The sequence below is a fragment of the Gymnoscopelus microlampas genome, assembly GCF_963454915.1.
Source record: "Gymnoscopelus microlampas genome assembly, chromosome: 19".
NCBI lineage: Eukaryota > Metazoa > Chordata > Actinopteri > Myctophiformes > Myctophidae > Gymnoscopelus > Gymnoscopelus microlampas.
This window is the reverse complement of record NC_139956.1, coordinates 24,104,156-24,132,031: the sequence shown is the minus strand read 5'-3', so window position 1 is coordinate 24,132,031 and position 27,876 is coordinate 24,104,156. Positions and strand designations below refer to the sequence as shown.

The 27,876-nt window shown below is 41.3% G+C and overlaps 1 protein-coding gene and 1 pseudogene across 2 annotated transcripts in view; both read left to right on the top strand.

The window, feature by feature from the left end:
• Positions 1 to 10,199, top strand: part of dennd4c (DENN/MADD domain containing 4C) — a 66,122-nt gene extending 55,923 nt beyond the window's left edge. The window contains exons 25-34 of the mRNA XM_084043389.1: positions 316 to 413; positions 952 to 1,127; positions 1,862 to 2,032; positions 2,610 to 2,808; positions 3,330 to 3,440; positions 4,960 to 5,097; positions 5,404 to 5,521; positions 6,446 to 6,599; positions 6,859 to 6,923; positions 7,893 to 10,199. Coding sequence (XP_083899515.1) covers positions 316 to 413; positions 952 to 1,127; positions 1,862 to 2,032; positions 2,610 to 2,808; positions 3,330 to 3,440; positions 4,960 to 5,097; positions 5,404 to 5,521; positions 6,446 to 6,599; positions 6,859 to 6,923; positions 7,893 to 8,029 — 1,367 coding nt within the window. The 3' untranslated portion in view covers positions 8,030 to 10,199. The remainder of the gene's footprint in view (positions 1 to 315; positions 414 to 951; positions 1,128 to 1,861; positions 2,033 to 2,609; positions 2,809 to 3,329; positions 3,441 to 4,959; positions 5,098 to 5,403; positions 5,522 to 6,445; positions 6,600 to 6,858; positions 6,924 to 7,892) is intronic.
• Positions 10,200 to 13,423: 3,224 nt separating this feature from the next.
• On the top strand, positions 13,424 to 27,306 carry LOC311034433 (sodium- and chloride-dependent neutral and basic amino acid transporter B(0+)-like; annotated as a pseudogene). The gene is made up of 14 exons (XR_014602936.1): positions 13,424 to 13,489; positions 15,213 to 15,357; positions 15,486 to 15,617; positions 16,093 to 16,239; positions 22,594 to 22,726; positions 23,183 to 23,323; positions 23,429 to 23,564; positions 23,865 to 23,957; positions 24,065 to 24,190; positions 24,389 to 24,507; positions 24,736 to 24,835; positions 25,499 to 25,608; positions 26,683 to 26,850; positions 26,971 to 27,306. The product of XR_014602936.1 is annotated as a sodium- and chloride-dependent neutral and basic amino acid transporter B(0+)-like (transcript).
• The last annotated feature ends 570 nt before the right edge of the window (positions 27,307 to 27,876 follow it).

The following is a 27,876-nucleotide window of genomic DNA, read 5'->3' as shown; positions in this document are numbered from 1 at the left end:
TGCCTATGCGGTCGGATTCTGACAGTGCTTTTCAATGGGAACGGAGCTTCTTTTTTTGCGGAAATCCTCGAATGGCAACAAACCGTTGCGTTCCCATTGAAAAGCATCGCCAGAATCCCCCCGCATAGGCAGAATCAAAGTTTGTTCGTGTAGGCAGATTTTGTAGGCATATTAAATGATACAGGATTCCCCTAATAGCCCCAGCTTGACAAAGGGACTAACTAGTAGCAATAAGGCTTACTGTGAATCTGTCAGAGGATAGTTCTTTGTGTACCTCATGAGACATAAGGGAGCATTTGTTTCTGGTCTCTCCAGATATAACCCCGGGGCGAGCAGGCAGGGGTCCTGACTCAGAGCAAGGCTCCTCACACCACGCCTCCTCTAACAGCATCTACCAGAACTATGCTCTGGAGGTTAGAGACACACACACACACACACACATACACACACACACACACACACACACACTGTGTCTGTACATGTCTGTCATTTTGAAGTTGTAATATTTAGGCATGTAACGATTCACTCAACTCACAATACGATTCAAATCACGATACAACCTTCACGATACGATTTTTCAAAAAAAACATTAACACAAAATTAGTTTCCAGATAAATGACCGAAAAAACTGTTTTTTATGATTTCTCTTACACAAATCCAGTATTTTCTTCTCTTTTATTTTTTCACAATACTGGGTTTTCTCTTATCCTCTTTTCAATACAGTAGCAAATGACTGAAAACTTTTTTTCAATTCTCTTAGAAAGATACTGTATTTTCATTATTTTCCCCAATCGATTTAAATTGTCACCAGTTTGAATCGATTTTAATCGATTTACGTTAAATCGTTACATGCCTATTAATGTTACACAAAGGCTCTACGTGGTGTTGCATCAGCACTACTCTTCAGTGGTCGTAGGTGTGTAATAGGCTACTAATGGACTCCACTACCAGGTGCTGATGTCAAGCTGCTCCCAGTGCCGCTCCTGTGAGGCCCTGGTCTACGACGAGGAGATCATGGCAGGCTGGACGGCAGACGACTCCAACCTAAACACCAACTGCCCTTTCTGTGGCACTGCATTCCTTCCCCTGCTGCAAATAGAATTCCACGACCTACGCACCACCACCGGGTAGGAAGCCATCCTCTTAGCTACGGGCATGGGACAGTCATGAGTCTATCCTCTCTTAAAGGAATGCTTTACCCCCCAAAAAATCTATTACTCCTCCTATGAATTCATGGAGATTTTTTTGTTTTTGTCGCATTCCTGAGCAAATAATCCAGTATACCTGGTGTCCGCCGCTGTAGGAGACCAATGCAAAACTATATAAAATAATAATATAAACCCCAAAACAACTTTCACAGTGTAATCACTGATGAGCCTACTGATGATCCAGGTTCAAATAAAATGTTTTAAATATAGTTTTGCTTGGTCTCCTATTAACTTCAATTGGTCAAATATTGGATTATTGGCTCAGGAATAACATAAAGAATCTCCATGAATTCAAGGCTTCATGGGGTGAGTCATTGATTGAAAAAAATGACATTTTTTGGGTGTTAAACCTTACATTTGTGGAGCTGCTTTTGATTAAATCCATTGTCAGTATACAAGCTTGCTTATAGCTTGAACCACAAAGGTAACTGAGAATAGGCTTGCTCAAATGTTTATTAATTAAGTTCCTCAACTTTCATCGTCTACCCTCTTTATTTATTTATGAATGAGGATTGCACCTCTGATCATACTAAATCATTATGTATAATACTTTGTACTTCATGTGCATTGAAGTACTTGGCAGTAGAAGCTAAAGGGAAGTGGTGCTGATGGCTGCCAGTCAGTAGTACAGACTCTATGATTTTCCTCTCCAGGCTCTACATGAAGCCCAGTGTCTCAGGAGACAGTATCCACAGCACCAGTACCCAGCCTACAGCCAGCAGCTCAACGCCAGACGCCAAGGCCTCAGACCTCATCTCGTTCCCAGAGTCGACTGAGGAAGAACCCAGGGAGACGCCAGATAACCACTCAGCCACACACAAAAGGTTATTATACTCCAAATGTTTTTATGGAAACATTTGTATTTACGGGGTCAAGCTGGAAGCTTGAGCAACTCATGCAATGTGTTGTGGTCACGGATTCCAAATCCGTGTCCACAAGCGAAATCATTTCTGTATTGGATTTTAACCCATTTTGACCTGAGGCAGATTCTAAAAACGTCTTCTAAATCCTGATAAAAATAAAAATGAATGTTGCGTATAACAATGTATACAGTAGGTGTTCCAGGTCTAAACCTACAGGCCTCACTTCTTCCACACTAGAAGGAAATAGATAATATTATCTACATGCTCCAGTGGCTTGCAATCCTTCCCCAAAAGATCCTAGGAGACACTTTTCACTATTTCACCATCCATATATAGTAGATATTTTGGACCATAACAGGACCTCCAAATGATTGCTGCTTGCCTGCTAATGTGGCTGATAATGCAGACAATTTTCCCAGTCACATAAGAACCAAAAAACAGCACCATCGTTTGGTGGGTTGTCAGTGTTAATTTCCCATTCTGTTGTTCCAGCAGCATCTCAAGCTGTAACTGTTCTCGCTATTTTGTGTTCCCCCAGTCTTGTTCCAGAGCCAGCGGAGTCGGACCCGCTGGGTCTGGTTGAGCACCAGGCCGCAGGTAAGCAGCAGCGAAGCAGTGGCACGTCACTGACACGCAGCAACAGTGTGGGCGGCCCCCTGCAGAGCCTGGACTCCACGCAGCAACCAGGACATGGCATCTCAACCACCAGTCTACCTTCCAGTCTGTACGAGGTGGTGGTGAGTGCCCCCCTGTGTCCAAAATGTGTCATTGCTTTTTTAAATGAACCAGCAGAATTTTTATGCCTGCAAGCAATTGGTAATACTAAATGCTGTAGCTCACAATTCTGTTCTTGGCCTATGAATCGATGTGTCAATGCCTTTGCATCACTATAATGTTAAGGGAGGTTTTAGTAGAATTCCACAGTAACCCAGTGAGACAAAGCAGCTGTCTATTTAGCTCAAAATATTGGAAAACGGCATACATTGACCCTGTAAATGAGGTTATGTTGGATATGATGGATCATGTAAATGCCATTACAACTTCACCAAAATGAGTTTTGGTTTTCTCTCTTAAAGTCATGTTCTGACTGTGTAAACATATGGTTTCAGATATAATATTGTACTTTATTACATTATTTCACAATTTTGAGTCTAAATTAACTGCATAGATTTATCACATGATCGGAAAAGATAATCAACAGATTAATCAATTGTGAACATAATTAGTTGGCTCGGCATGTGTCATGTTCTTGTGACAGGATGGTGTGAGAGCAAAGAGGCCAAACCCCAAGCCTGTGTCCGTGCCCTATCTCAGCCCCTTGGTGCTGCGCAAAGAGCTGGAGACCCTGCTGGAAAATGAGGGAGATCAGGTAACTCACCCATACAGACCAATACACACACTATGCCATTACTTTAACCACTAGTCTTAAACCATAATACTTAGTTCACTGCAATCCTCCCAGGCTACATCTGTGGCCCACTCCTTTTTTCCCTCTACACCAAATCTCTTCGCCGAAACTAGCCGATCTACAAGCTCACAACAAGTCACGTTTCCATGCGTTGTGAGCTTGTAGATCAGTGTAGCGCCTAGATGAATTTCGGGGTGGGATTTTGGTTCTTGCAGCTGGAATCCCGAACCTAAATACATTGCATGGCTAGTCGGAAGCGCTGTATCATTCCAGACTGTCTTTTGTGGCGCTCTCTCTCCCTCCCCCTCTACAAGACTATGAGCCCTGTAGCACACTCTCACTACCTTTCAATGTGAACTTTAAACCTCGAAAGCATTGGTGCAAACAACAGGACCAGTCAACATCGTTATCGTTAATTCTCCGAATCCTGAAGCCTGATTCATACTTTGTCTCTTCAGACAGATGAAAACGAAAGTAACTGGCGCAAATCGCAAATGACAGTAACAGTGCTAATCCTCCAGATCCTAAAGCAGATGACGGTAACGTTACTAAAGTGACGCAGCAGCCAAAAGACAAGTTTTAGCCCAACTGGGTCAGAATTATATTTCAAGTGAGCAGTTTTATTTAATTTACTTACATTTATTTATAACATTAAGTGGGAAGAGTACAAGAATAGAGCATGGAGAGCCACCATAAGAAAGACTGAAGGACACTGATGGAGTTCAGAGATTACCACTAAGAGAGGAGGAGAAAGAGACACAATTACAGCAATGTACAGTATATAGTTCATACAATTCCCGATGCCAAGTTAGCAAATACTGATGTCATGTCAGCAGTTTTTTTTTTTTTGTATATATAAAATATCTATATATAATATATATATAACAACAAAGTTGTAAAGTGGAAAGACATGAAGCAGAGGAGACAGAGGTCAAGAACATAGTATGGAGACAAGAGGGAGCCACCGTAAGAAAGACTAAAAGACAGAGTAGAAGGAGAAAGAGGCAGACAACTACCGCAAAGTTAGAATCCCTTAAATTGAAGTGGAGTGACATAATGCAATCTGGGGTACGAATAAGACAACATAAAAGCTTGACTTAACCTCACAAGTAGTATCTCACACCTAAAGTGTATAAATTCCCTGCTGAAAAGCTGAAAATCATTTTTTTCACACTACAAACATGGTGTAGCAGACATTGTCACTCATGTGCCTTCAATAGATGGATATGATACTAACTGGCAGAGTCCCCCACTTTTGTCTTACCTGGTCAAACATTAATAGCAGTATATGGAGAGTGTCTCCAACCATAGTAAAGATATTATGAAAAAAAATATTATGAATTAACTATTTAACAATGAAGTAAAAACCCAGATTGGAGCTTATTTAGTAATCCATGGGTCTTATTTTTCAGACATTAGGCATGTAACACTATCATGTATAACGTGGCATTGCGAGAAACACTGTAATATGTGGTACCAGGTGATCTACACCCACAAGTTCCTGAGCCAGCATCCCATTATCTTCTGGAACCTGGTGTGGTATTTCCGCCGCCTGGACCTGCCGAGTCACCTTCCCGGACTCATCCTCACGTCTGAACACTGCAACAACGGAGTACAGGTTAGAGATTGATTAGGAAGTCAATTTCCCTCTAGCTGAGAGGAGGAGAGGAACTTGAATACACAATGACATATCCATTTCCATCCATAATCCATCACATAATGTCATGAAACGACAACTAGAGGTGTGCATTGTTTGAGCCATGTGGGGTCATTGCCAGATAACCTCAGTTTTTTAGCTAATAAACATTTTCTGAAATCGTTCTTTAAAATGTCTTCATCATTCAGTCCAGTTCAGAGTAAGATTTAAAATCTGTCGAATCAGGAGTCAGAGTTTGAAAAACTTTGTGTGTGTCTCTCTTTGTAGATACCCGTGACTTCTTTGTCCCAGGACAGCAAGCAAGTGTACATCCAGCTCTTGTGGGACAACATCAACTTGAACCAGGAGCCTGGAGATCCCCTCTACCAGCTCTGGAGAACCTTGTGTAAGTAACCGCCTACCCTGACACACAGTTCTCCAGATTCTGGGCCCTATCTTATGCCTAATGTTTTTTGGCTTTTTTTTGTTGTGTTTTTAGTGTTTTCTTAGAGTTCCACGCAAGTCACTAAGAAAATATGCATCATTTCTGACATTCTCAAGGATTGTGAGCCTAGGTTATCTACAGACTAATCTCTCAAGATGATGGGTTCCCAGATTACCTACAGACAGGATGTGATCACCACTTGAAACAATACTACTCTCAATGCTACTCTCTATCCATTTAATAAACATAGACGTTTTAGTCGCAGTGGGACCTTCATCAGACATGTACAATGATTAACATACTGTAGGCCTATACATTCTGTTCAAGTGAAGGCAGGGGTCAATAGTTAACGACTTAAACCCTATTTACTTACAGTAGTTGACCAGGGCCCCCTAGGTCCTCAAATCTTTCCCTCAACACCAAATCCCTCAACACCAAATCTCCTCGGTGAAAATAGGCGATCTGCAAGCTCAACGCGTCTGCTAAATTTGTTAAATGTTTGCCCCAGAATAGAGCTCCTAGGGTGCTTAATCAGGGGACAAGAAAGTACTGGAAAGGTTTCTTTTCAAAAAGAGAAGAGAATAGGTAGCCAGTTTGCTGGAAATGTGGAGGTAACTTGTAAAGTATGTTTCACTCATTCAAAATGTTTATTGTGAAAATAGCTCAACTGTGGCTTACTATATATGCGTTGACTTCATATTTATTATGTAAAGAGGGAACACTAACTATAAAATATACACTGATCTACTGTGCATTACTGTGAATCACCCAAATGCTGGACTTTAACGATTATGGTAACATCTGAAGCTATGCATTAAAATCCTCTGTTCATTTAACCAATTAACATTTCATTTAACACTACTGTCTTAATGTGTTGTTAATTAGGGGAGAAGAAGGGTACGTTGGCTCCCACTGACCACCAGGAGACACGCACCCTCCTCAACACCATTGTCCGCAACATCCAGACCAACGACGTGTATGGACCCATCAACCTGCTCATCCGAGAGGTCAAGCGGCGGCCAGATGGCAAAAGGCAGAGGTCAGCCTCATTCACCGGGGTTCCTTTGAATTAATGTTGGCCTCCCTGACGAACTTTACGGTTCATTTGTATTCTTTCCACTAATGTTCATGTAGACTCCTCCCAGTCATTGATAACCAACCTTCTTATTCTTCTTTCGGCTAATTCACAGAGGATCATCAGATGATCCAGATGATTCTGTTTCCATCTGGTTCAGATGATCCGCTGTGGCGACCCCGATGTAAACAGTAAAAAACAAATGTCATTCTTTCTCCCTCAGGAGTATCTATAGAGAGATTCTGTTCCTCGCACTGGTGGCTTTGGGACGGGAGAACATTGACGTGGGTAAGTGATGCATACAGCACTTCAGTAAAGCATCTGAACAACAGCAGTGTCTTAACACTTTGAGTGCCAAAAACGGTCCGGACCGTTTTTCATAATCCAAACGAGGTGTGCCAAAAACGGTTATGACCGTTTTTGGGCAAAACTTTTTTTTTTTCAAATTGATTTTTTTTTTCCTTCACAGCACCAGGAGATATGATTTTTCGAAGATTTAGACTCCAATCCACTTCCTGGTTAACTTATGACTTCAAAAGCCTGTATCTCGGCTCCTGTGTACTTTTCTTTTTTAGTATGTATTTTTGACTATTTTCAACTGGCTGCAACTATGGAACGGATTACCGAATGTTTTTAATGTTTTTCCCCGGATTGTACGAGACCCCTGTGTGTGTAATGAGGGGATCACCGTGAGGACGGTGATCACTGAAAATATTTTGTGACTACTTGAAAAAGGTCCAAAAATGGTTAAAAATCCAGGCACTGGAGGTACCCTGTTTTGAAAAACCCCTGGCACTCAATGTGTTACATATATAAACCGTGGCCTGATCAACCCATTGAAACCGGTAAAGCATCTGTGTCATTTTAGATTTTAGCTTTATATCATCTTTGTTCGTGTGGAAACCTCATATGTCCAACACTGTTACTTTTCAGGATTCAAATTCAAAAATACCAAAAGTAGCAGATCTTCAAGCTGAAAATGCATCGCTTCACGCTGTGTTTCGAGCTTGTGGATCTGCTACTTCTGATGCTTTTGTGTGACACTGTAGTATGATCAAGTAGGGTGTTAAAATATGAATGGAAATAAGAGGTTTCTGCACCGACAGCGATATATAGCAACATAGGTTATTCAGAAAACTGTTTGGATTTAGAAGGCATTTGTAGAATCGGCCTCGGGTCTTAATGGGCTAAATACTTTTGTATAGTGTTTTTTTATTGTATTTATGTAATAACTGTTCCCTGTCTGTATATGTGCAGAGGCCTTCGACAGGGAGTACCGCTTGGCCTACGATGAACTGAGCCCGGAGCAGCTCAAGGCTCTGCACCGCATCGACCAGCCTCCAGGCTCCAGCGTCCAGTGGTGCCTCAAGGCCTTTGGAGCCCCCTTCATCTGAGTGCCTGCCTGACGCCCTGAACCCAGGACCCCACGGGGAGGGGTGGGATGAGAGGGGTGGGATGAGGGTAGATTGTGGGCCAGATCATGTGAGCGAAAGAAAGTTTTGTAAAGAGTTTTTTTTTTTTTTTTACACTTTCGACTTGCCCAAAGATGGTACTTTTCCCCCTCTCTGCCTGGAAAATGCCTTTGTGTGCTTTTCCTCTTTTTCCCCACTTCCTTGCTATATTTTGGTCTTTCCAAGCAACCACTTGTATGCAAGAGCGTGTCTGTGTGTGTTCTCAAGGATTGTGTGTGTGTGTGTGTGTGTGTGTGTGTGTGTGTGTGTGTGTGTGTGTGTGTGTGTGTGTGTGTGTGTGTGTGTGTGTGTGTGTGTGTGTGTGTGTGTGTGTGTGTGTGTGTGTGTGTGTGTGTGTGTGTGTGTGTGTGAATTGCTTGGAAACCTGCAGGTGGGTCTTTGGGGGTCCGGGTGAGGTGTTTCTTTACAGATCTTATATGGAATGAAAATCAGCTGTATAGAGTGTGTTTGCTGTCTGTCTGTGTGTGTGTGTGTGTGTGTGTGTGTGTGTGTGTGTGTGTGGTCTTACGGTCACTGCCCAGTCTAGAATGATTTTATCCCTGCTCTTTACACATAATTGCTTAATCTCTTATAGCTCTGCCCAGACGTATCTGTAGATTCCTTGATCTGTAGGAGTTGATTGACCATCTGACTGTGTATAGACCTCCAGCTGTTTGTTCGTATGTGCACTTTCACAAAACAGTAACACCAGTCCATCTGTCTTTTTTTTTGTACATATTTTTCTACTTGGGAGGGGGAAAAATCTAAAACCAGGGTTGCCTTTTTTTCGGAGGCAAACGAGTCTCGATGCCTTGATGAGTCTTTCTACCGATCTTAAGTCTTAATGAATGTTGTGTCAATGTGAGTATTTGTTTCAATGCAAATGTACAGGTTCAGAGTAGTAGTTGTCCTCTGTGTCTGTGTAAATACGTGTCGACTGGCTGCTCATGTGAACGGGAGAGGACGACTGAGGCCATGGACAATCGAGTCAAATCTATTTCGGAACATTCCAGAAGCCCTGCGCCGCAAGTACAGGTCTTAAATAATAACTGTTCCTCTCCTCTGGGGAGAGAGTCGATCGCTTATGTTTCCAATTCTAACCATTTTGAAGGGGGCAGGGACATCATAACAAAATGCATCACTTGGAAGGGAAATTGCATGCCAAATTACTGAAAAGCAGCATTCACACAGCAAAATCATGTGTCGTACAGGTATAACTGTATAACTGAGGGTGTAAAAATGGACTTGCAAAGGTCAACAAACGGCAACGTGCTGCAGTGCCTTGGAGATGGCAGTAATCAGCAGGCCTACAACTCTTTGTCTTAATTTCTTTTAAACTACAATATACAGTACATCACTTGTTCAGCTAATATGCCTTATTGTTATGATTACTGTAGTTTAGTCGTATAGTTGTCAAGCGTTTGGGTAATCTTAAATCGACTCTAATATAGTTTCATCATGGCATAGTTGAACCTCGCTTGGTTTATGAAATCTTGTATGTTTTTTCATTTATGTAAGGCATGCTAATGGCTGACATGTTAGACTTTTAAGATTCACACATAGCATCAGTATATAATATTGCCTCTCCATTCATTTTGAATGATATCTTACAAAGGTAACAATTAGAGCTTTGAATGGCACATATTACTTCAAAGGGCTTATTCGCACTGCTGATACTGGCAAAGCAATATTGCATCGGGGAAGGGGTTTTGTGCCCCGTTTTGCAGGTTACTCACAAAGTGTAACTAGTCCACAACCATACTAAACATGCTATGTTTTTGTCTCTCCATTAACAAAAATTATGATCAATTTGGAATTTAAATCTATGAACTTATTTATTATTGTCATGATTAAATTTGGCTCGCAGACATTGCTTTTTTCCACTTTTGGAACTTTGTCATTATAAATTGGTTTTAAGTCACACCCCAGACCCTCTTATGTGTCTACTATGAAATCTGGTCTCATTGTAGCAGAGATTATGGTGCGTCTGGCCAGAGGTTGTACAGAAAAGATTATTCTTTATCAATGGTTTAAGCGATCTCTTACCGTCCTGTGGAATGGATTTGAATGTGTACACACAATTGTGCTGCAATAAATGAGTATGTGACCTGAATACTAAGCGTGAGTCAGTTTGTTTATGGGACCTTTGATGAATAGGATTTGAAATTCAGTCAGTGTCAGGTGTGAAAATCTGCTGTTGTGCTGGAGAATATGCACATAAAACACACTGGCTAAGTTAATTTAGTTAATTTAGTATGTAAAAAAAAAGAGAGAAAACAAAGCCTTTGAAACTTAATATTAAAAAAAGGTTATGGCCTCATGAACGCATCTACACATTCATGAAAAATGTATTGCACTCTGTACAATTATAACAATGCCGTTCACATGTAGACCTGCAGTAATAAATTTGTTCTGCACGGTTGAATCATCGGTTTAAACTAAAGTCCGCCTTCCAGGCACCACTGGGTTGGACTGGATTCTCACTATGGCTTTCTTCCACCGGGAACGGTCCATGGCCACCATATGGTCGATGCCGAGTGCTTTCATGACAGCCAACACAGTCGTCTGCCAGGTCTTCCTAGGCCGGCCAGTGGCTCTTGTCCCTTCCAAGTTAATCGACATTACTTTCTTCACCCAATCATTCTCTTCCTTCCTTACTGTGTCCGTACCATCGCAGTCTGCCTCAGCTCTGCACTGGTCTTTCTCTTCCTCAGTGACACACCGCACATCCATCTTATCATCCTCCTCATCTCTGTTCAGCTTCTCTTCATCCTCCGCCCTCGGGGCCTATGTCTCGCTTCCATACGTCATGCCACTTCTGACGCAGGCTGAGTACACACTTCATCTTCAGGGATAGGGCCTTGGATGTTAGAAAGGGCATGAGTTCTCTGAACTTCTTCCATGTTGAATGTCGATTATAAGCTACAACAAAGAATTTAGGCCAATGGCACTGTTACAACAAGACAATCCCAGGGTTGTCAGCCAGCATGGTGCAACAGCAGTGACAACACAGACATGTGTGGGGAGGTATTAATTGGCATAACAACTAAATTGGTCATGCTCTAAATTAAGAAATAAAGAAAAAAGAAATCCAATTTGCCAATATGATGGCCTAGTTCTACACGGCCACCTCCATCCTCCCCACAGCATCACCATCTGCCTCTACTGACAAGGCCAGGTGCAGACTGCAGAAGATCATCTATTGTAACCTGCGCCTAATAGTTCTGAACCTGGTCTGTAAATATAGACTTGACTTTGTTGAATCACAATCATCTTTATTGTCACATCACAGGTTTACAGGTGTAAAACAGTGGGTGAAATTAGTTTTGGTGCAAGCTCAATTGTTTTTCATTGTTTCCAGAAAGAAGAGCGGGTCGTTGCTTAAGACTAGTCTTTTGTTAGGGCACTAACCTCACTATAAAATGTAAATGTCCAATAAATGTACAAATATACGCAAGGATGGCAATGCAACACACATAGCTGATTCCAAAGACACTACCCGACAATATGGCAATCTCCAAACAAAATCACAAATGTATTGATTGCAGCAAACCTACATATAGTGGTGTACATAGTGGAAGTATGATTGCTCCTATTGTAGCCCACACTACAAGAGCTCAAACAAACGTAATGGGTGTGGAGCAGTCTCCTATCGAAGATTGTTGGACCCTGGTCCATCCAGTCCCACTTGAATCATTCCTGGTCCAATTTGTAACCTCTCTGACCTCTTGGACCTCCTCTGAGTGGTCACTACAAAGAATAGACAAAAGAGAGGCTTCACCACAACACCTGTCTGAGATCTTCATGGTTACACTCCCTTTTTGATGCCTTTTTGTGTTTCTTTCTTTTAAATATAATGATTTACTACATCTAGTACTATAGCCTTATCAGTAGCCTTGCCTAATAAGACAAGAAAAGACAAAAAGCCTTATGGGGTGACGAGGGTACTAGCATGAATTAATACTGCTGCATGAGCCAGTCCCAGTTCAACTGAGTATTCTCCACAAAGAGAGACGGCATAAAAAAAGAGTAGGGGCGGTCCGGGCACCTAGGCTACAATGTAGCCTGACAGCACGTCGCGGGTTCGAGTCCCGATCCCGGCGGCCTTTGCTTCGTGTCACTCCCCATCTCTCTCTCCCCAATTCCTGTCAGCCTACTGTCCTATCAATAATAAAGGCATAAAGAGCCCAAAAATAAATATATATATTATTATTTTTTAGGGTAGGGCCCATCTGACTGGGGCGTAATAGGGGATTTTTTTATATGCATAAGCCTACATTATTCTTTAAACTGATTTGATTCAAAGTTGTAGGCTTGGTCAGAGTGAATACTGCATTTCACCGCAAATTAAGACACTCCTCAGTCAGAACTTTACCAATAATGCAGGCTTTGGAAAAGATTCACTAACAACCAGAATATATACTCTCTCCAGAAGAGGGCCAAGAACATCAAGTGCCACCCGTTTGAAAGGCCTAGATGTCAGTGATGGCTGCAAAGTTTCACATGACTTTTTCCCTTGAATCTTACGGGAAGTCATTTGAGACACCCTCTATTGTACTATATTGCCAACACATTCTTGGGTACCGCTACCTCCATACTTGGCCAAAGCCATTATGTTCAGAAAGGACATTATGTTCTTAGCACAGCACATACTGCAACCACACGCGTGTAGAGTTGGAACAACGTATGTTCAGGAGTGAAGACCATGCCTGACAGCAATTGTTGATTGACAGCATATGAGAACAACAACTCCCCCTAACTCCTCCTCGCACTCACTGTCACCAGTTCATCTTGTAACTCCTCCCTCCCTTACCTGACACCATACATTCTTCCCCCCTCAAGCCACGCAATTGTGTGTGTGTGTGTGTGTGTGTGTGTGTGTGTGTGTGTGTGTGTGTGTGTGTGTGTGTGTGTGTGTGTGTGTGTGTGTGTGTGTGTGTATCCGTATCCTATATATAAAGTGTAGGTAAAAAATGGTGTATCATTTTTTACCTACATTTTATTGCTTACTGTATTAGTTAGGTTATTATTAGGCTACTACTATACCTTACTTGCACTATAACTTGTTTTCCAGTACCTTATCCTATGCTGTACATTACTTAGTAGTAAAACAAAACATGAAACATTTCACTGCACATGTATCAACATGTGAAGGGATGAGGGCCCTAGCGGACAACACACCCACCTGTTAACAAGCTTATCCAAATTTCGAAGCAAGGGGTTTGGCTTCTTGACAAGCAAAAGTCATGCATTTGTCGCCTGGGACTAGACTTTAGAAACAATAGCGTATGTGAGCAACTTGGATGCCTAGCTACTAAGCATCACAACAAATGCAAAATGAAGAAATGCAGCCTGAGAAATTTCACAGACATTATTGACAAGAATTCTGCCGTTGCTGAGCAGGTAGGAATTCAGACAAACTCCAGAGTGCCTTCCTGGATAGATATGGTAGGGTAGATGATGTGGACTATTATTGCTAGAGTTTGTCATGGCACACAGACAGGTCAGATACATACAGCTTATAGATATCCAGGGGTTCCCCAGGCAGGGCTCCAGGTCCATTGTGGGAATGTGGGACTGTAATGTTCAGAGCCAGAGGCAGACAAGATAAAGGAGAAATTGTGAAAATTTACCGCACGCCTCATGAATGGAATGAGAAAATAAATGAGAGAAGATGATCACTACAAATATAACCGTGTATATGTATGTATGTGTTTATGGTATGTATATATATATTCCCTCTATTCAAAGTCACATGAATTGATGTGACAAAATTGGCTGGATTTATTTCAGGACTAATTAGAGAATGATCAGACATGTTCATGTTCATCATTACTAGGGTATGTGGTATTTTTGGTTAAATCAAAACGTTATTTGTTAAAAGGTTAAGGCACTATATTCTGATAGTAATCATTGCTATAAAGTGTTCAGTAACATGAGTCTCCCGATCTCTCCAGCTCTTTAATAAACAAAGAATTTTTCAGGTACAGCAGGTGGCACAATCAGAATCAGAAGAGAGTACCCATTTATCAGCTTCGTTTTTATAGTGTTCCAGTTCCAATTTTGTCTGCTCATTTCTTTGTGTCATCACTTCCAATTTCACTTATTTAATCTGTATCCCGTCTGAGTTCTCGATATTGATTGGAGAGTTGGAGAGACATGGACACTCCTGTTACTGAACAAAAACTATACAGCAATATACTATCAGAATATAGAGCTAATAACTCTTATTTTAACCAAAGAAAATCTTACCCTACCTTTACACATTCCATGCCAGCGTTTAATTGTTTTAGGTACTCACCAGTGCCAGCGTTTTATTGTTTTTTTCTTTTTTTCATGTCGCCACAGACCTCGTTAAATTCCTTAACTCATTGAGTGCCAGGATTGCCAGAATTATTTCAGAATGAATTCTGAAAAGTGCCAGAGTTTTTTTTCAAAGAAAACAAAAAGTGCTTAGGAAGCGAGATACAGTCTTTTTCAGTTCTAAGTTAAACAAGGAGTGGATGGAGCTGCACATCTTCAGATAATGATATCTTGGGTTCTGAACATGTTTTTTTTTTTTTTTTTTTTTTTTCAAAAACACGTCAAACACGTCATTGGCACCCAGCGCAAAACTCCAGTATTTTCGGGAGCAATGGACCTTCAGAAGAATTTGAATTTGTTTTTGGGATAACAGGCTAATGGGATTTTGGTCCAATGGGAAATGTTTCGGAGTATGGCACCTGAGAGACGGAGCCCAGATCATTCTAAAGTGTGTTCTTAAATTAGACAAACAATAAATGTTTCCCAAAGGATAACTTTGCTAGAACACTGTTTACCTGGCTTCCAATTTCTCTTGCTCTGAGCAGGTCTAATGGTCTATAATATATTCAAAATAAATGAATATGCTTGGCCAACAAAAATATCGATGAATTTTAAATATCTACGTATATATGTTATGAGATATAATGATTCTTGTCACTTTGTTTGAAGTCATTTGATTGGCTGTTCCTACTTAACTCGCTAAAAGCCTCTTGATTGTTTCTCTCACCCTGATGATTACTAGGCCTACATACTAGCATACTAGTGCCTGTGTGCCTATACTATATTGATGATCTTGAAGTGAGTACTTTTTTCCTTCCCACAGGACTCCCGTTTTGACAATAGGGATGACAATACTCAGCGTGAAACCTGGACCAATAAAAGGGAGTACACTATCTCCATGATTAGCCACGCTGTTGGCCTTGGTAATGTCTGCCGGTTTCCCTATCTGGTTTATAAGAATGGCGGGGGTGAGTATTATGGCATGTAACAAGTTCACTGTCTAAGCTGTCAAACAACCCAAATTAAAAAGAACTGAGCTTTTGCTCTATTTTCTTCCCCAACACAATAACCCCCCCCCCCTTTCCCCTGTGACCAGGTGCCTTTCTCATCCCTTATGTTGTGATGTTGTTGGTGGCTGGCATTCCTCTGTTCTTCTTGGAGAGCTCCCTTGGTCAGTTCTGCAGTCAAGGCCCTGTCAACATATGGAGTGCAGTGCCAATACTCCAAGGTGGGAGTACATGGAGTTCAGAAGAACTACTAACCTTAAAGGAGTACTTCACCCAAAAAATTACTTATTTTCTATCAATTCACGCCTTGTTTTTCTGGCATTAAGTTCAATTCATTAACTTGTGGTTAATTTATTTGAGTTAGCCACATTGTTCTGTACGCTTGTGCTGTCTTGGACGAATGGTTAAATCTGCTCTTTATAGACATTTACTACAATTGCCATATTGTTATGTTATATACCTGAAAATGCCAAATAAATATATTGTTTTTAAAAAAGATCTGCTCTTTATTTTTGTGTATTCAAATAAACTGACTACATCTAAATTATGTAGTGAATGTTTTTAGGGAACATGTAGATTCTTTAAACACTATTGTTTTTCATCTCAAAGCCCTTGGATATGCTGTGCATGCTTTATGTACCCATTCGTAATGAACTAATTACATTTTGTGATATCACTTTTTTTTCTCTTCTCCAGGTGTTGGAGCTACCACGGTGCTGGTGAATGCAATAACGTCCATTTATTACAACGTGATCATCGCCTACAGCCTGTACTACATGTTTGCTTCCTTCCAGTCTACTCTTCCATGGAGCAAGTGCTCAAGCTGGGCTGATTCTACCTACGGTACATTCTACTCTTATAACTTTAAGCAGCTCATAGATTTCACGCCTAATTTACCAACTCTGACCGTTAGTTGAAATCATTTGGTTTGTTACTAGAATTTAGGATACAGGACTGCTCTGTGAGAATTGGTTTGGCTATATATGCTGATGCTTAGGGACCAGTCGAAATTTACAGAAGGGGGTCCCTGGAGGAAAATAGGGGAGGGTCATGCCTTACTAATTTTAGTACAAGGGAGGGTCAGCTAATTTTACTTTGAATCCAAGGGAGGGTCATGCAATTTTGAATTGATAAAATACTATATAAAAAAACGTTTTTTATATACCTCTTTAGTACAGCAGAGCAGTGGTCAATGACCCCTCTATATTTCAAAGGATACAAAGGATTCAAATCCAGTAACATCTTGGTCTGTTTAGAATCAATGACGGTCGTTAACAAGCCATCAACGCACAGCGAGTGTGAACGACCCAGTCAAATCTATTCAGCGTCTTAACGATGGTGGTTGAACAACTAAGCAACACTTCAACAGGTGTTAGGCATATTAGAGAGATGCATTATCCCAATTTCCAACACAGAGATATCCTCTTTTAAGTGTTTTTGTTGCTCATAGAATTACATACACCAGGTAGGTTACAATGACCAATTTATAACTGGATATTCATAATCATTTGAAGTAATTCTGTGCATGTGATTCATTTGGATCTATATGGACAGTTGTGCATAGATGCCAGCCTAGCTCCACAAGTAAAACCAGAATCATCAGGCCATAATTGATAGCCTAATTTGTTACATGTAGGCCATTGGTTTTCAACTGATTATGAACCAGGGACCACCACCCTGACTGAGAATCAACCTGGGGGATATGGGCGTGGTGTGGGGGGAAAAGCTTGAAATTAAATAATGACTGTTAAGGCCTTAATTTAATTTTTTAATGGGAGGTGAATTAAATCAAGCCCTTAACAGTCATTATTTAACTGAGATATGCTAGTGGCAGAGCTCAAAAAAGATTGAGAACCACTGATCCATTCCTTTCCCATGGTTGCCCTTATTCTGTTCTCTTAACCTTCCATATTAAACTCATGTTAACTGATTCATTGCAACATATGTATGAGCAAGCACATGCGGTTGATATGGGCACATTTCCTACTAATGATGACTCAACCAGGTACAGTTTCCCTTGAAATTCTAACTCCCATTTCTGTGGAAGTTCTTGACATCCGACTGCCAAGTAACTGACAACATTGATGCGTCATCATACAGTACATCATACTGTTTCTCAACCTGTGGTCGATAAAAAATAAAATATAATACAAATCTTCACTTTCCTACATTACTAAATGCATGGTCAGGGACCACATGCAATACCTTCATGGACCACCAGTGGTCCAAGGACCACCAGTTGAAAACCCATGATGTAGGCAACAGTGTAGTCACTGTAGTTAATACGTAAAAGGGCAGAGTGACAAAAGTTGTAAACTACTGACTACCAAATACTCAACTTTTTTCAATCTGCCCAGGATTCAATGGGTTTCCCACATTTAAGTTGTGAACACTGTCCATTCTGCTACCACTACAGACACTACACTGTCCATTTAGATATCATACACCATACAGTAAGAACTCCTATAACTTTCACCGGCAAAAAAAAGTTTTTTAAATTTTTTTTATTAAAAAAATAATTTAAAACAATATTACGATACAGTTTGACATCATGACAATACCTATTGTCATGATATCGTGACACTCCTATAGGCGGGCAGGGTTAATCTTTTTTTTTTAATCACTTGGGGTCCGGGAGGGTTATTGATTGTTTTTTTTAGTCAAAGGGAGGGTCATGGCATTTTAGATCAGGGCACATACATTTTCTCCAGGGGTACCCTTCTTTAAAAATCGACCTGTCCCTTAGCAGTCCCACGGTAGAGCCATTTGTATTTGTACCCACTGACACTGATATTTTACACAATTAACACATGCAATTTTTTTGTATTATGCTACAAAATGAGGAAGTGCAGAACAAGGTTTTCAGTTATCCGATGCTACGAGCACTGTCCAATATATTCGGCATAAATGATAGCTTCACAAGAACATTTTAAATCATGCAAACGGATACGCACTTGATCAGAATATTCAGTAACTCACTATCTTTACCTTACATAGAGTTATGCAATATGACTGGTCTGCGATTGACCAACGGGACTCTGGAAAATGGCACCTGTCCGGCAGCAAACGTCGACTCCGCTCCTGCACAGAGCCTCACTGAGCAATACTGGGAGTAAGAAATACACATACTGTACATGCAAGCAATTTCAAATCAAACGCATACAAAGTAACCAGGGGTCATCACCATGGCAGCTCGTGATGGACATTTTCATAAAAATATTACATTTTTGCCACGGACATGCAAAATAATATTTTTCACCAAAAACACATTGGCCTAGCTGTAAATGTATACTAATGGACTCCTAATGTGTCATAGGGTCTATTCCAATGTGCTGCACATTTTAAAACAATAGTATGTCTGCATTAACTATACTGAGCCACCTAACCACCAAAAAATAATCCTAAATATAGCTGCAAGCAGCGATAATATGGGGCCAGGAGAGAGAAAGAGAAATGATAATTCCTTTAACAGGTCAGTTCATGAAAGTCCTTGCGGTCTTGTTTCCAATGAGTGCCTGTGAGCAATTAGGGGTTAAGTGTCTTGCTCAGGGACAAATTTCATTTCATCGACACATTTGCTGACCTGGCCTGGAATCGTACCTGGGGCAACCAGAGTCTCTGGCTCCCTAGGCAGGCTCACTAACCACTCAGCTATGGCCACCCCTCAGAGAGAGAGAGAGAGAGAGAGAGAGAGAGAGAGAGAGAGAGAGAGAGAGAGAGAGAGAGAGAGAGAGAGAGAGAGAGAGAGAGAGAGAGAGAGAGAGAGAGAGAGAGAGAGAGAGAGAGAGAGAGAGAGAGAGAGAGAGAGAGAGAGAGAGAGAGAGAGAGAGAGAGAGAGAGAGAGAGAGAGAGAGAGAGAGAGAGAGAGAGAGACGGAATAGATTGAAGAGACATAGAGAGAGACAAATGGAATAGATTGAAGAGACATAGAGAGAGACAAATGGAATAGATTGAAGAGACAGAGACATGGAAACGGAATAGATAGACATGGAAATGGAATAGATTGAAGAGAGAGAGAGAGCGCCATGGAAACGGAATAGATTGAGTCATGTTTTTTGCATTTCAACTTAAATGAGTCTGCATCAAGTGAGGCTTGAACCGGCAACCTTACGGTCATGAAGCACTCGTAGGTAGCTGCAACACTATCTATAGTGCTATATCTTTGTCCAGGTTGATATTGTCTGTGGAGGATCACAAACTCTTGCCTTCTGTCATGACCCAAGCCCCTGTTTCACTAACACTAAGATCACTCGTTCACAAACCATTTACCAATGAAGAAATTGTACATCTCCTCAGAACCAAAATTAGTGAAAGTAGCCGATCTACAAGCTCACAAACCATTAAAAGTTGTCAGATTGTACATTGGCTATTTTCACAATGAAGTATGTTATACATTGAAAAAACATACTCTCATTGCTATCTGAAAAGTTGTGAGATTGTAGATCAGCTGTATGTAAAAAACACTCAATTAAGTATTTCATGTTATCTTTAACAATTGCAGATGTATTCATTGATAGTCATGTTGTGTGAAATGCAACTTGGATGAAGTCTGCACCAAGTGAGGCTTGAACTGGTGACCTTCAGGTTGTGGGGCACACATTTAAGCGAGAAGCCACCAACAGACAAGAACCTGTGAAAAAGGAGATCACACACATCATACAGTTTCACGCAAATAGCTGAAAAATCCTGGGTTTAAGTGTTTTTCAAACTGCTCAAGATTGCGGACAATCTAAGGGCGGTGCTTACTGGTCAACGTGATAGATGTGTTCCTCATTAGTCCAGGCACATGTGTAAGCAGGTCTAATGGCTGTCGGCCAAACGAGGCATGACTTTTGCCTGTTTAAAGTTTCAATTTTCAAAAAATTGCTATAGCGCCCCCGTTTGACCAATTGGAGTAAGATTGGTTTCAGTGATATTTGGAATGGCCCTTTACATTTCTGCAAAGTTTCAAAGAATGGTAAGTCTGCATGTACTGTATGTGTTAGGGGCAGATGAATAATTGTCATAAAACTGCAATATTCATTGGCTCATTAAAGCTTCATTTTTTCACTTATGGAAGATATTTTGCAAACGTTTTTTGGTATAGGTCCAAAGTTCATGTGTAAAAAGTTTTGTGCAGATTACTCAAAAATCCCAGGAGGAGATAGGTTTTAACTGTTTTTCATATAATTCAAAATGGTGGGAGATCTAAAGGTCAGAGGTCAAAAGTCAGAGTGTGAAAGTTGTTCAGCATGAGGAGACGCATGTGTGCATCGAAGTTTCATGGCTGTAGGTGAAACAGGGCATGAGTTGTACCTGTTCAAAGTTGTCATTTTCAACTGAGTGCTATAGCGCCACCTTTTGACGAAAGATTGTGAGAATTATTTCTTGATCGTTTTTCATGACCATCTATCATATGGCCGAGTTTCATAAAAAGCGACTGCACGGTTCAGCCAGAACTGCCAAAAGTGGCAGAAGAAGAAGAAGAAGAAGAAGAAGAAGAAGAAATGGAATAATGCGAATAACAATATGGGTCCATGCTGGAAGCCTGGCCCCATAATTATTTTGGATGATAATAATTGAGTCTAATCAGTACAGACAGTGCTTCCATCGCAAAGGGTACACTTAGCTGCAAAGGTGAGTGGGTGCGTATTATACATCATATAGCTATTATAGAGATTGCTGGCTTTTCAAAGGACAGTGTTACTTGAGTACAGAAGGAGATCAAGGTGATCAGGTATTCTGCTGTTGATGGGAAAGTCTTGATTTGATTTATTTAGACGTAATAATTACATGCTTCTCACGGAAACAAATGCCAATGGAACAAGGAAACTTGAGAGACAAAAAAGATATGTAGGCCAACATGATGAGTGATTAATGGGCATGCCAGGATTTTAATTGAATGCAGTGTCACAATAGTTTAAAGGAGGAGTTCACCCAAAAAAATATTTAGTTTCTATCAATTGCACACCCCATGAAGCCTTGAACACATGGATTTATTTTGTTTTTTGTCGCATTCCTAAGCCAATAATTTGATGCCCGGGTGTATTTCCAGTAGGAGACACAAATAGTCTACTTTGTGTCTCCTACCGGATACATTAGCCGGTAGGAGACAGGAATCACATTATTAGCTTAGGAATGCGACAAAAACACAAATAAATCCATGGATTCAAGGCTTCATGGGGTGTGCAATTGATAGAAAATAAGTCATTTTTTGGGTGAACTACTCCTTTAATGCGAAGGTACCTAACTGTCATGATTTATGACCTTTATCTGCTTGACCCAGTACACGCACATGTGGCGAATCACTCATCTAAGTAAGCATAACATAAATCAATCTGTGCGTTCTAAATACACGAGGCCAGAGGCCTGTTTTAATCAGAAACTATGAAAGCACAGATAGAGTAATGACTAATCAATTTATTAGTATTTAATATATAATAATTTTTGAACAGATACAGTACATGAATTGTAGGGCAAGAAATTAAGTTGATTTCAGAGGCGAACATTTCATGCAAAGGCACCTAACTTTGGTGAGCTAACTTTTAGGTTGGAGAAGCACCCAGGCGGATGGATGGATGGATGATTTCCATGGATTATGATTGTTAACGACAGTCAGATTTACTTGTCCAGTTCTACCCTCCTTTGCCTTGGCAGCAAATAGCTCCTTCTGAACAGATGACAAGCCTTCTGTTTTTGCAATTTTTTTCACTGTGGTCCCTCGCATGCCGTTGACTTTAATTATTTCATTGTCTGACCACACCACATACACTACGACATTTAGCTATTTTCACAGAATTGAGGCAGCTATTAGCAATAATTTCTTCTGGCTGTCTTGTCTTCACCTGATGCATTTGTGTACAGGTACCATGTGCAATACTACAAATCTCCTGCACATATTAATGAGCATGTTACTTTACGAGTCACCAAATTTATTCAAACATTTTTTTATATGGTTTTATATTATAATGAAGAAAATATGTTTTGAATATTTTTTTCCCCCCAAAAAAAATGCCACAGACATGTCTTGCCAAGGACACGTTTGTCCGTGTACGGACATGTTGATGACCTCTGAGAGTAACTGCACTGTAAAACCCTGAGTGTTACTTTAACTCGTTGCACACACCGAGTTAAACTAACACTCGGGGGGTTTTATTGTGCACTGTACCTTTGACCATACCAGTCAATCTCTGCACTCCCCCCCCCTCCCCTTTCCAGTCGCGTGGTGCTGCAACGATCGAGTGGTCTTGATGAGACAGGGCCCATAGTGTGGCACCTGGCCCTCTGTCTGCTGCTGGCCTGGGCCCTTGTTGCAGTGGCCCTCTTCAAAGGCTTCAAGTCAACAGGCAAAGTACATCTGCTTTCTCTCCCCATGGCTTCCTGTGCTACATTATATCCCATCCCCACTTGTTTGAAATGCCTGCAATTCACTGGTATGTTTAGACCCTAGAATTCCTATTCCATGTCATAATAGGCAAACATTTGGCTAAAATGGATAAACATCTGGCAAAAATAGCAGATCTACAAGCTCACAACCCAACGTGCTGTGGTGAGCACATAGATCTGCTATGTTCGCTGATTGACGTTCAACACAGTATATAGGGTTAAAGGAGTAAAAGAACAAATGAATCCCATGCTTTGATTTAGGTCAGTATTTTGTGGCAGTTTTTGCGTTTCTCTATCTGACCCTTGCTGGACAAATCACTCAAAGTGAGTTGGGAAGCTCTGCCCTGGGCTCTTTCCTTGCTGAGCGAACACCCATCTTCCTTATATCCAGTGTGTATGCTTGTGTTTTTTCTCCCCTCAGGTAGCGTATTTCACAGCCACATTCCCTTATGTAGTGCTGCTTATTCTGCTGATCAGAGGCATGATACTAGAGGGCGCTGGAGATGGGATCGAGTACTACATTGGTTCTCAGTCCAATATGACTAAACTCAGTGAAGCAGCGGTAATAACGTCCCAAATAACCTAAATAAGTCATCACCAGAAAATTGTGTTTCGAAATCCTGCTTTCCGATATTGCTCTCTTCTAATGTACACGAGCATGTTTTAGGTCTGGAAAGATGCAGGAGGTCAAGTCTTCTATTCTCTGACTGTTGCATTCGGTGGCATCACAACCCTGTCCTCCTACAGCAAATTCCATAACAATGTGTTTCAAGACACTCTTGTTATAACTCTCAGCGATCTTGGTAAGTACACAGTAGAAAGAGCATGCCATATGCTATGTCAGGGGTCTTCAACAGGGGGTCCAGGACCCCTAGGGGGTCCTCAGAGTTTCTAGGGTCCGCCAAATCTTTGTGTGGTGGGGAACATTAGCAGATCTACTAATGGAGAGTTGGTGCAGAGGGAAAAAGAGCAGACCAAGAAATAGTGCAATTGCTAAACTAATACAGGAGCTACTTATTAATACATGTAATATTTATATGTACAGTATAATACACATGTGGGTTTGAGGTAAAGCATATGGTTTTTGTTGCATTTCTTCCAAGGAACCAGTGTGTTTGCTGGCTTTGCCATCTTTTCGATTTTGGGCCACATGGCTCACATATCAGGGAAGCCTGTTGATGAGGTTGCCCAGGCAGGTGAGATAACACTCTAGATTCCACATAGTAATTTATAAAAAATCCTACCAAAGTGATCGACACATTCTCTTTGACATGATCTAATTTACACCTTTATTTGTGTGCAGGATTTGGTCTGGCATTCATTGCTTATCCAGATGCACTCTCAAAGATTCCCCTTTCTCCCCTGTGGTCCGTTCTGTTCTTTCTCATGGTGTTCATTCTTGGACTGGGCTCCCAGATTGCAGCGATTGGTGAGTTTCAGATCTGCCACTGACTGCCAGTGGATATTCAATCAATACATGGCATTGATCCTTGCCTAATCTTAACAATACTAACAGTGCAGCACCTAATTGACCCTTCATTCATTAGTGTAGATCACAGAACCTACGATTGTTATAGTTTGAATATATGTTATTGTCTTGTCATTATTGAGTCCTTCTTCTCATTAGGGATCATCGAGACCAGCCTGCAAGATGCCTACCCTAAGTTCTTCAGATCCAGACGCCCCTTAGTTTCTGTGGTAACCTGTTCCGTCCTCTTCTTTCTCGGCCTCCCATTTGTCACAAGGGTACGTTAGCTTCCTAAGTGCCACTTTATGTTACCTGATATTGTAATTGCACCCAATACCTGTGTGTGTGTGTGTGTGTGTGTGTGTGTGTGTGTGTGTGTGTGTGTGTGTGTGTGTGTGTGTGTGTGTGTGTGTGTGTGTGTGTGTGTGTGTGTGTGTGTGTGTGTGTGTGTGTGTGTGTGTGTGTGTGTGTGTGTGTGTGTGTGTGTGTGTGCGTGTGTGCGACAGGCAGGAATATACTGGGTGACTCTCACAGATGCTTTTGTTTGTACCTGGGTTCTGCTAATTATTGGTTTCTTGGAGATCATTGGCTTCATCTACATATACGGTAAATATAAACAGGTGTTGGATAATAAAAAGGTTTAAGTCAAATAAGTTTCACTCACTTATTGTATGTTGTGTGCATGTACAGTCAGTGGCCACTTTTGTCCAACTGTTCCTAAGCCAATCAAATGGCAGCAACTCTGTTGCAGTTTAAACTGAGCATCAGAATGGGGGGGAAATGTGATTTAAGTGACTTTGAACGTGGCATGGTTGGTGATGGCAAACAGGCTGGTCTGAGTATGCTAGAAACTGCTGATCTACTGGTATTTTCATGCACAACCATCTCTACGGTTTACAGAGAATGCATCAGATTTGGCATTGTTTTTCCAATCTTCTATTGTGCAATTTTGGTGAGCCTGTTCGAATTCCTGTCAGCTTCCTGTTCTTATAGCTGAGAGGCGTGGCACCTGGTGTGGTCTTCTTCTGAGGTTCAAAGTCACTCAAATCACCTTTCCCCCCATTCTGATGCTCGGTTTGAACTGCAGCAGATCGTCTTGACCATGTGTACATGCCTAAATGCATTGAGTTGCTGCCATTTGATTGGCTGATTCAAAATGTGCGTAAGGAGCAGTTGGATAAGTCTACCTGATAAAGTGGCCAATGAGTGTTCAGTATATGCGCATACATCTTTTTGTGTCATGTGTGCGCTCTTTAATATGCTTTCCAGGTGGTAACCGTTTGATTGAAGACATAGAAATGATGATTGGGAAGAAGAGCTTCTGGTTCTGGTTGTGGTGGCGAGCTTGCTGGTTTGCCATCACCCCCTGCATCATCATAGTGAGTCTCACAAACACTGTCCCTTTACACTTGTGACTCTTCACATTCTGTTATACCATGGCACAGATAAAAAGCTACAGAAAAGTGTCTCTGTACACATTTTTAATGGAATAGAAGCATACTCTTTATATAGCCTATATGTTACGGCTCGCTCCTCCTCACCTTCACATTCACGCACTGCTCGACTCAGTGCACCTGCTCTCCCTCACCGAGGGACTGCTGCCTCGACAAAACCACAGTCTGCACGTCACTCCTCGCCAGGCCTGTCAACACATATGGTAAAGTACAGGCCAGCCTACAGTTATTGTTAAACTAAGTTGTAGAACAAGTTTACTGTTAAACAGTAAAGTTGTTCTACAACTTAGTTTAGCTTTACACAGCTATTTTGCCACGCAGTTGCAGCTCCAGCCTGTGGTGGTTTTTCACTAACCCTGCCTCTCCTCTCCTCTCCAGTATTCCGGATTCCTAAGCTGAATTTGTGCCAACCTGCCGAGCCACCAACCCACACAAACTTCACCTCCCTTCCCCAAAAAGACTTTCAATAAATGCGCCCTTGGGCTTCATCTAGCCTACGTCTCCTTTTGCTGTGCGCTTGGGTCACATACTGTACACCGGTCATAACACTATATCTGTTGCCAGAACCTTAATTAAAAATAAAATGGCATAACTGGTTATGTATTTGTTCTATATATATATACATAAAACAGACATTATGTTAAGGATACATTTTTCTTTTTTTCACCTTCCTGTTCTTATAGCTGACAGGTGTGGCACCTGCATGGTGTGGTCTTCTTCTGTGGAAGAAGACCACCCAAGGGGTGTACGGAGGGGTGTACGGACTCAGTCCTTTTTTATCTTGATTCTACATTTTGTCCTGCGCCAAGTTATGAGATTAGATGTGAGATGAGATATGCTCTACTCTATGAGCATAATTATGGTATTTAACATTTTGTCTGTCTGTTTTATGCTTCCACTCCCTGTGAGATTTTTCATGCAAAGTAACATCCTGCGATTTAAACAGAACTTTGACTTTGTCTTTTTATAAACTCTGCCGTCTGCTCTGACCATACGTAGGTGCTCCTGGTTTCGTCTCTGGCACCGTTCGTTCCTCCTTCCTATGGAAACGTGGCATACCCAGCCTGGGGCCTGGCCCTAGGCTGGTGCATGGCAGTCTTCAGCCTCATCTGGATTCCTATCATCGCTGTCTATAAACTGAGTAAAGCAGAGGGCAGCCTATGGAAGGTACGTGTGTGTGATTGCTTCTGTTACTATTCAATACTATCTCCTGGGATTAGTTTTTTTGCTGAAATCTAATTTGATCACTGAACGGTTCTCCTCCTGAACTCTGTTGACTTCCCGCAGCGTGTGAAGTGTTTGTGCTCTCCAACTGAGGACTGGCATCCCTACCTGGATGTTCATCGTGGTGAACGCTACCAACAGTCTCAACAGGCTGTGCAAGTCCAACTTGTATAATTTCTTTGAAGAAAAAAAAAGAAGTGCAGATTAGAAATTTTATGTAAAAAAAAAAACTTAACAAGCAATTTGATGAATCAACACCGCCTTGTCGCCGTCCATTCTGTAGCCTATGTTGTGTACCACCGAATATTTTCGCTGTTGGACAGAAAACTTGTATTTCCATATTTCATCTTGTTTTTTAATGTTTTTTCATAAATTAATGCCCTATTTTATACTTCAGTGTCGTGCGAAAGTAGTGAACATAGCCGATCTACAAGATCAGCTAGGGAAGCTGATCTTGTAGATCGGCTATGTTCACTCATTCTACTAACATCTGTATTCTGCTCTTGACTCAAAGTACATGAACATTCTGCATTCAAGCTCACTGTTTGTAGATCTGCTATTTTCACTATAAGAATCATAAAACACGGGACGTGATGTTGATACTGTCCATTGTGCCAATAGATGGTGTGCACTCACATGAGATTTGCCTTGATGTTACGAGAGTGGCATGGGAGGTGTCTTTCTTAGACTGGGGTAAGATGTCAATTTTGGGACACATCCTCAGTAGTGTGCCTTTGGATCAGGGGGTGTTTCGGCCTTCAAACACTATACACCCTCATCAAAGGTGGCCAGCTACAGGGTGATCAAGCCTTAGCTTGTGTCCCATGCCCAATCATTAAGATTTGCCTAGTTGTTAAATGGCAGACATCCCAAGGGACTGTGCAAGGCAGGGGCGTCCTCTTCCCTGAGCCAACCCTACAGCTGACCGCATACCTCATATGCGGTCAGCTGTAGGCTGAGAATTATGGT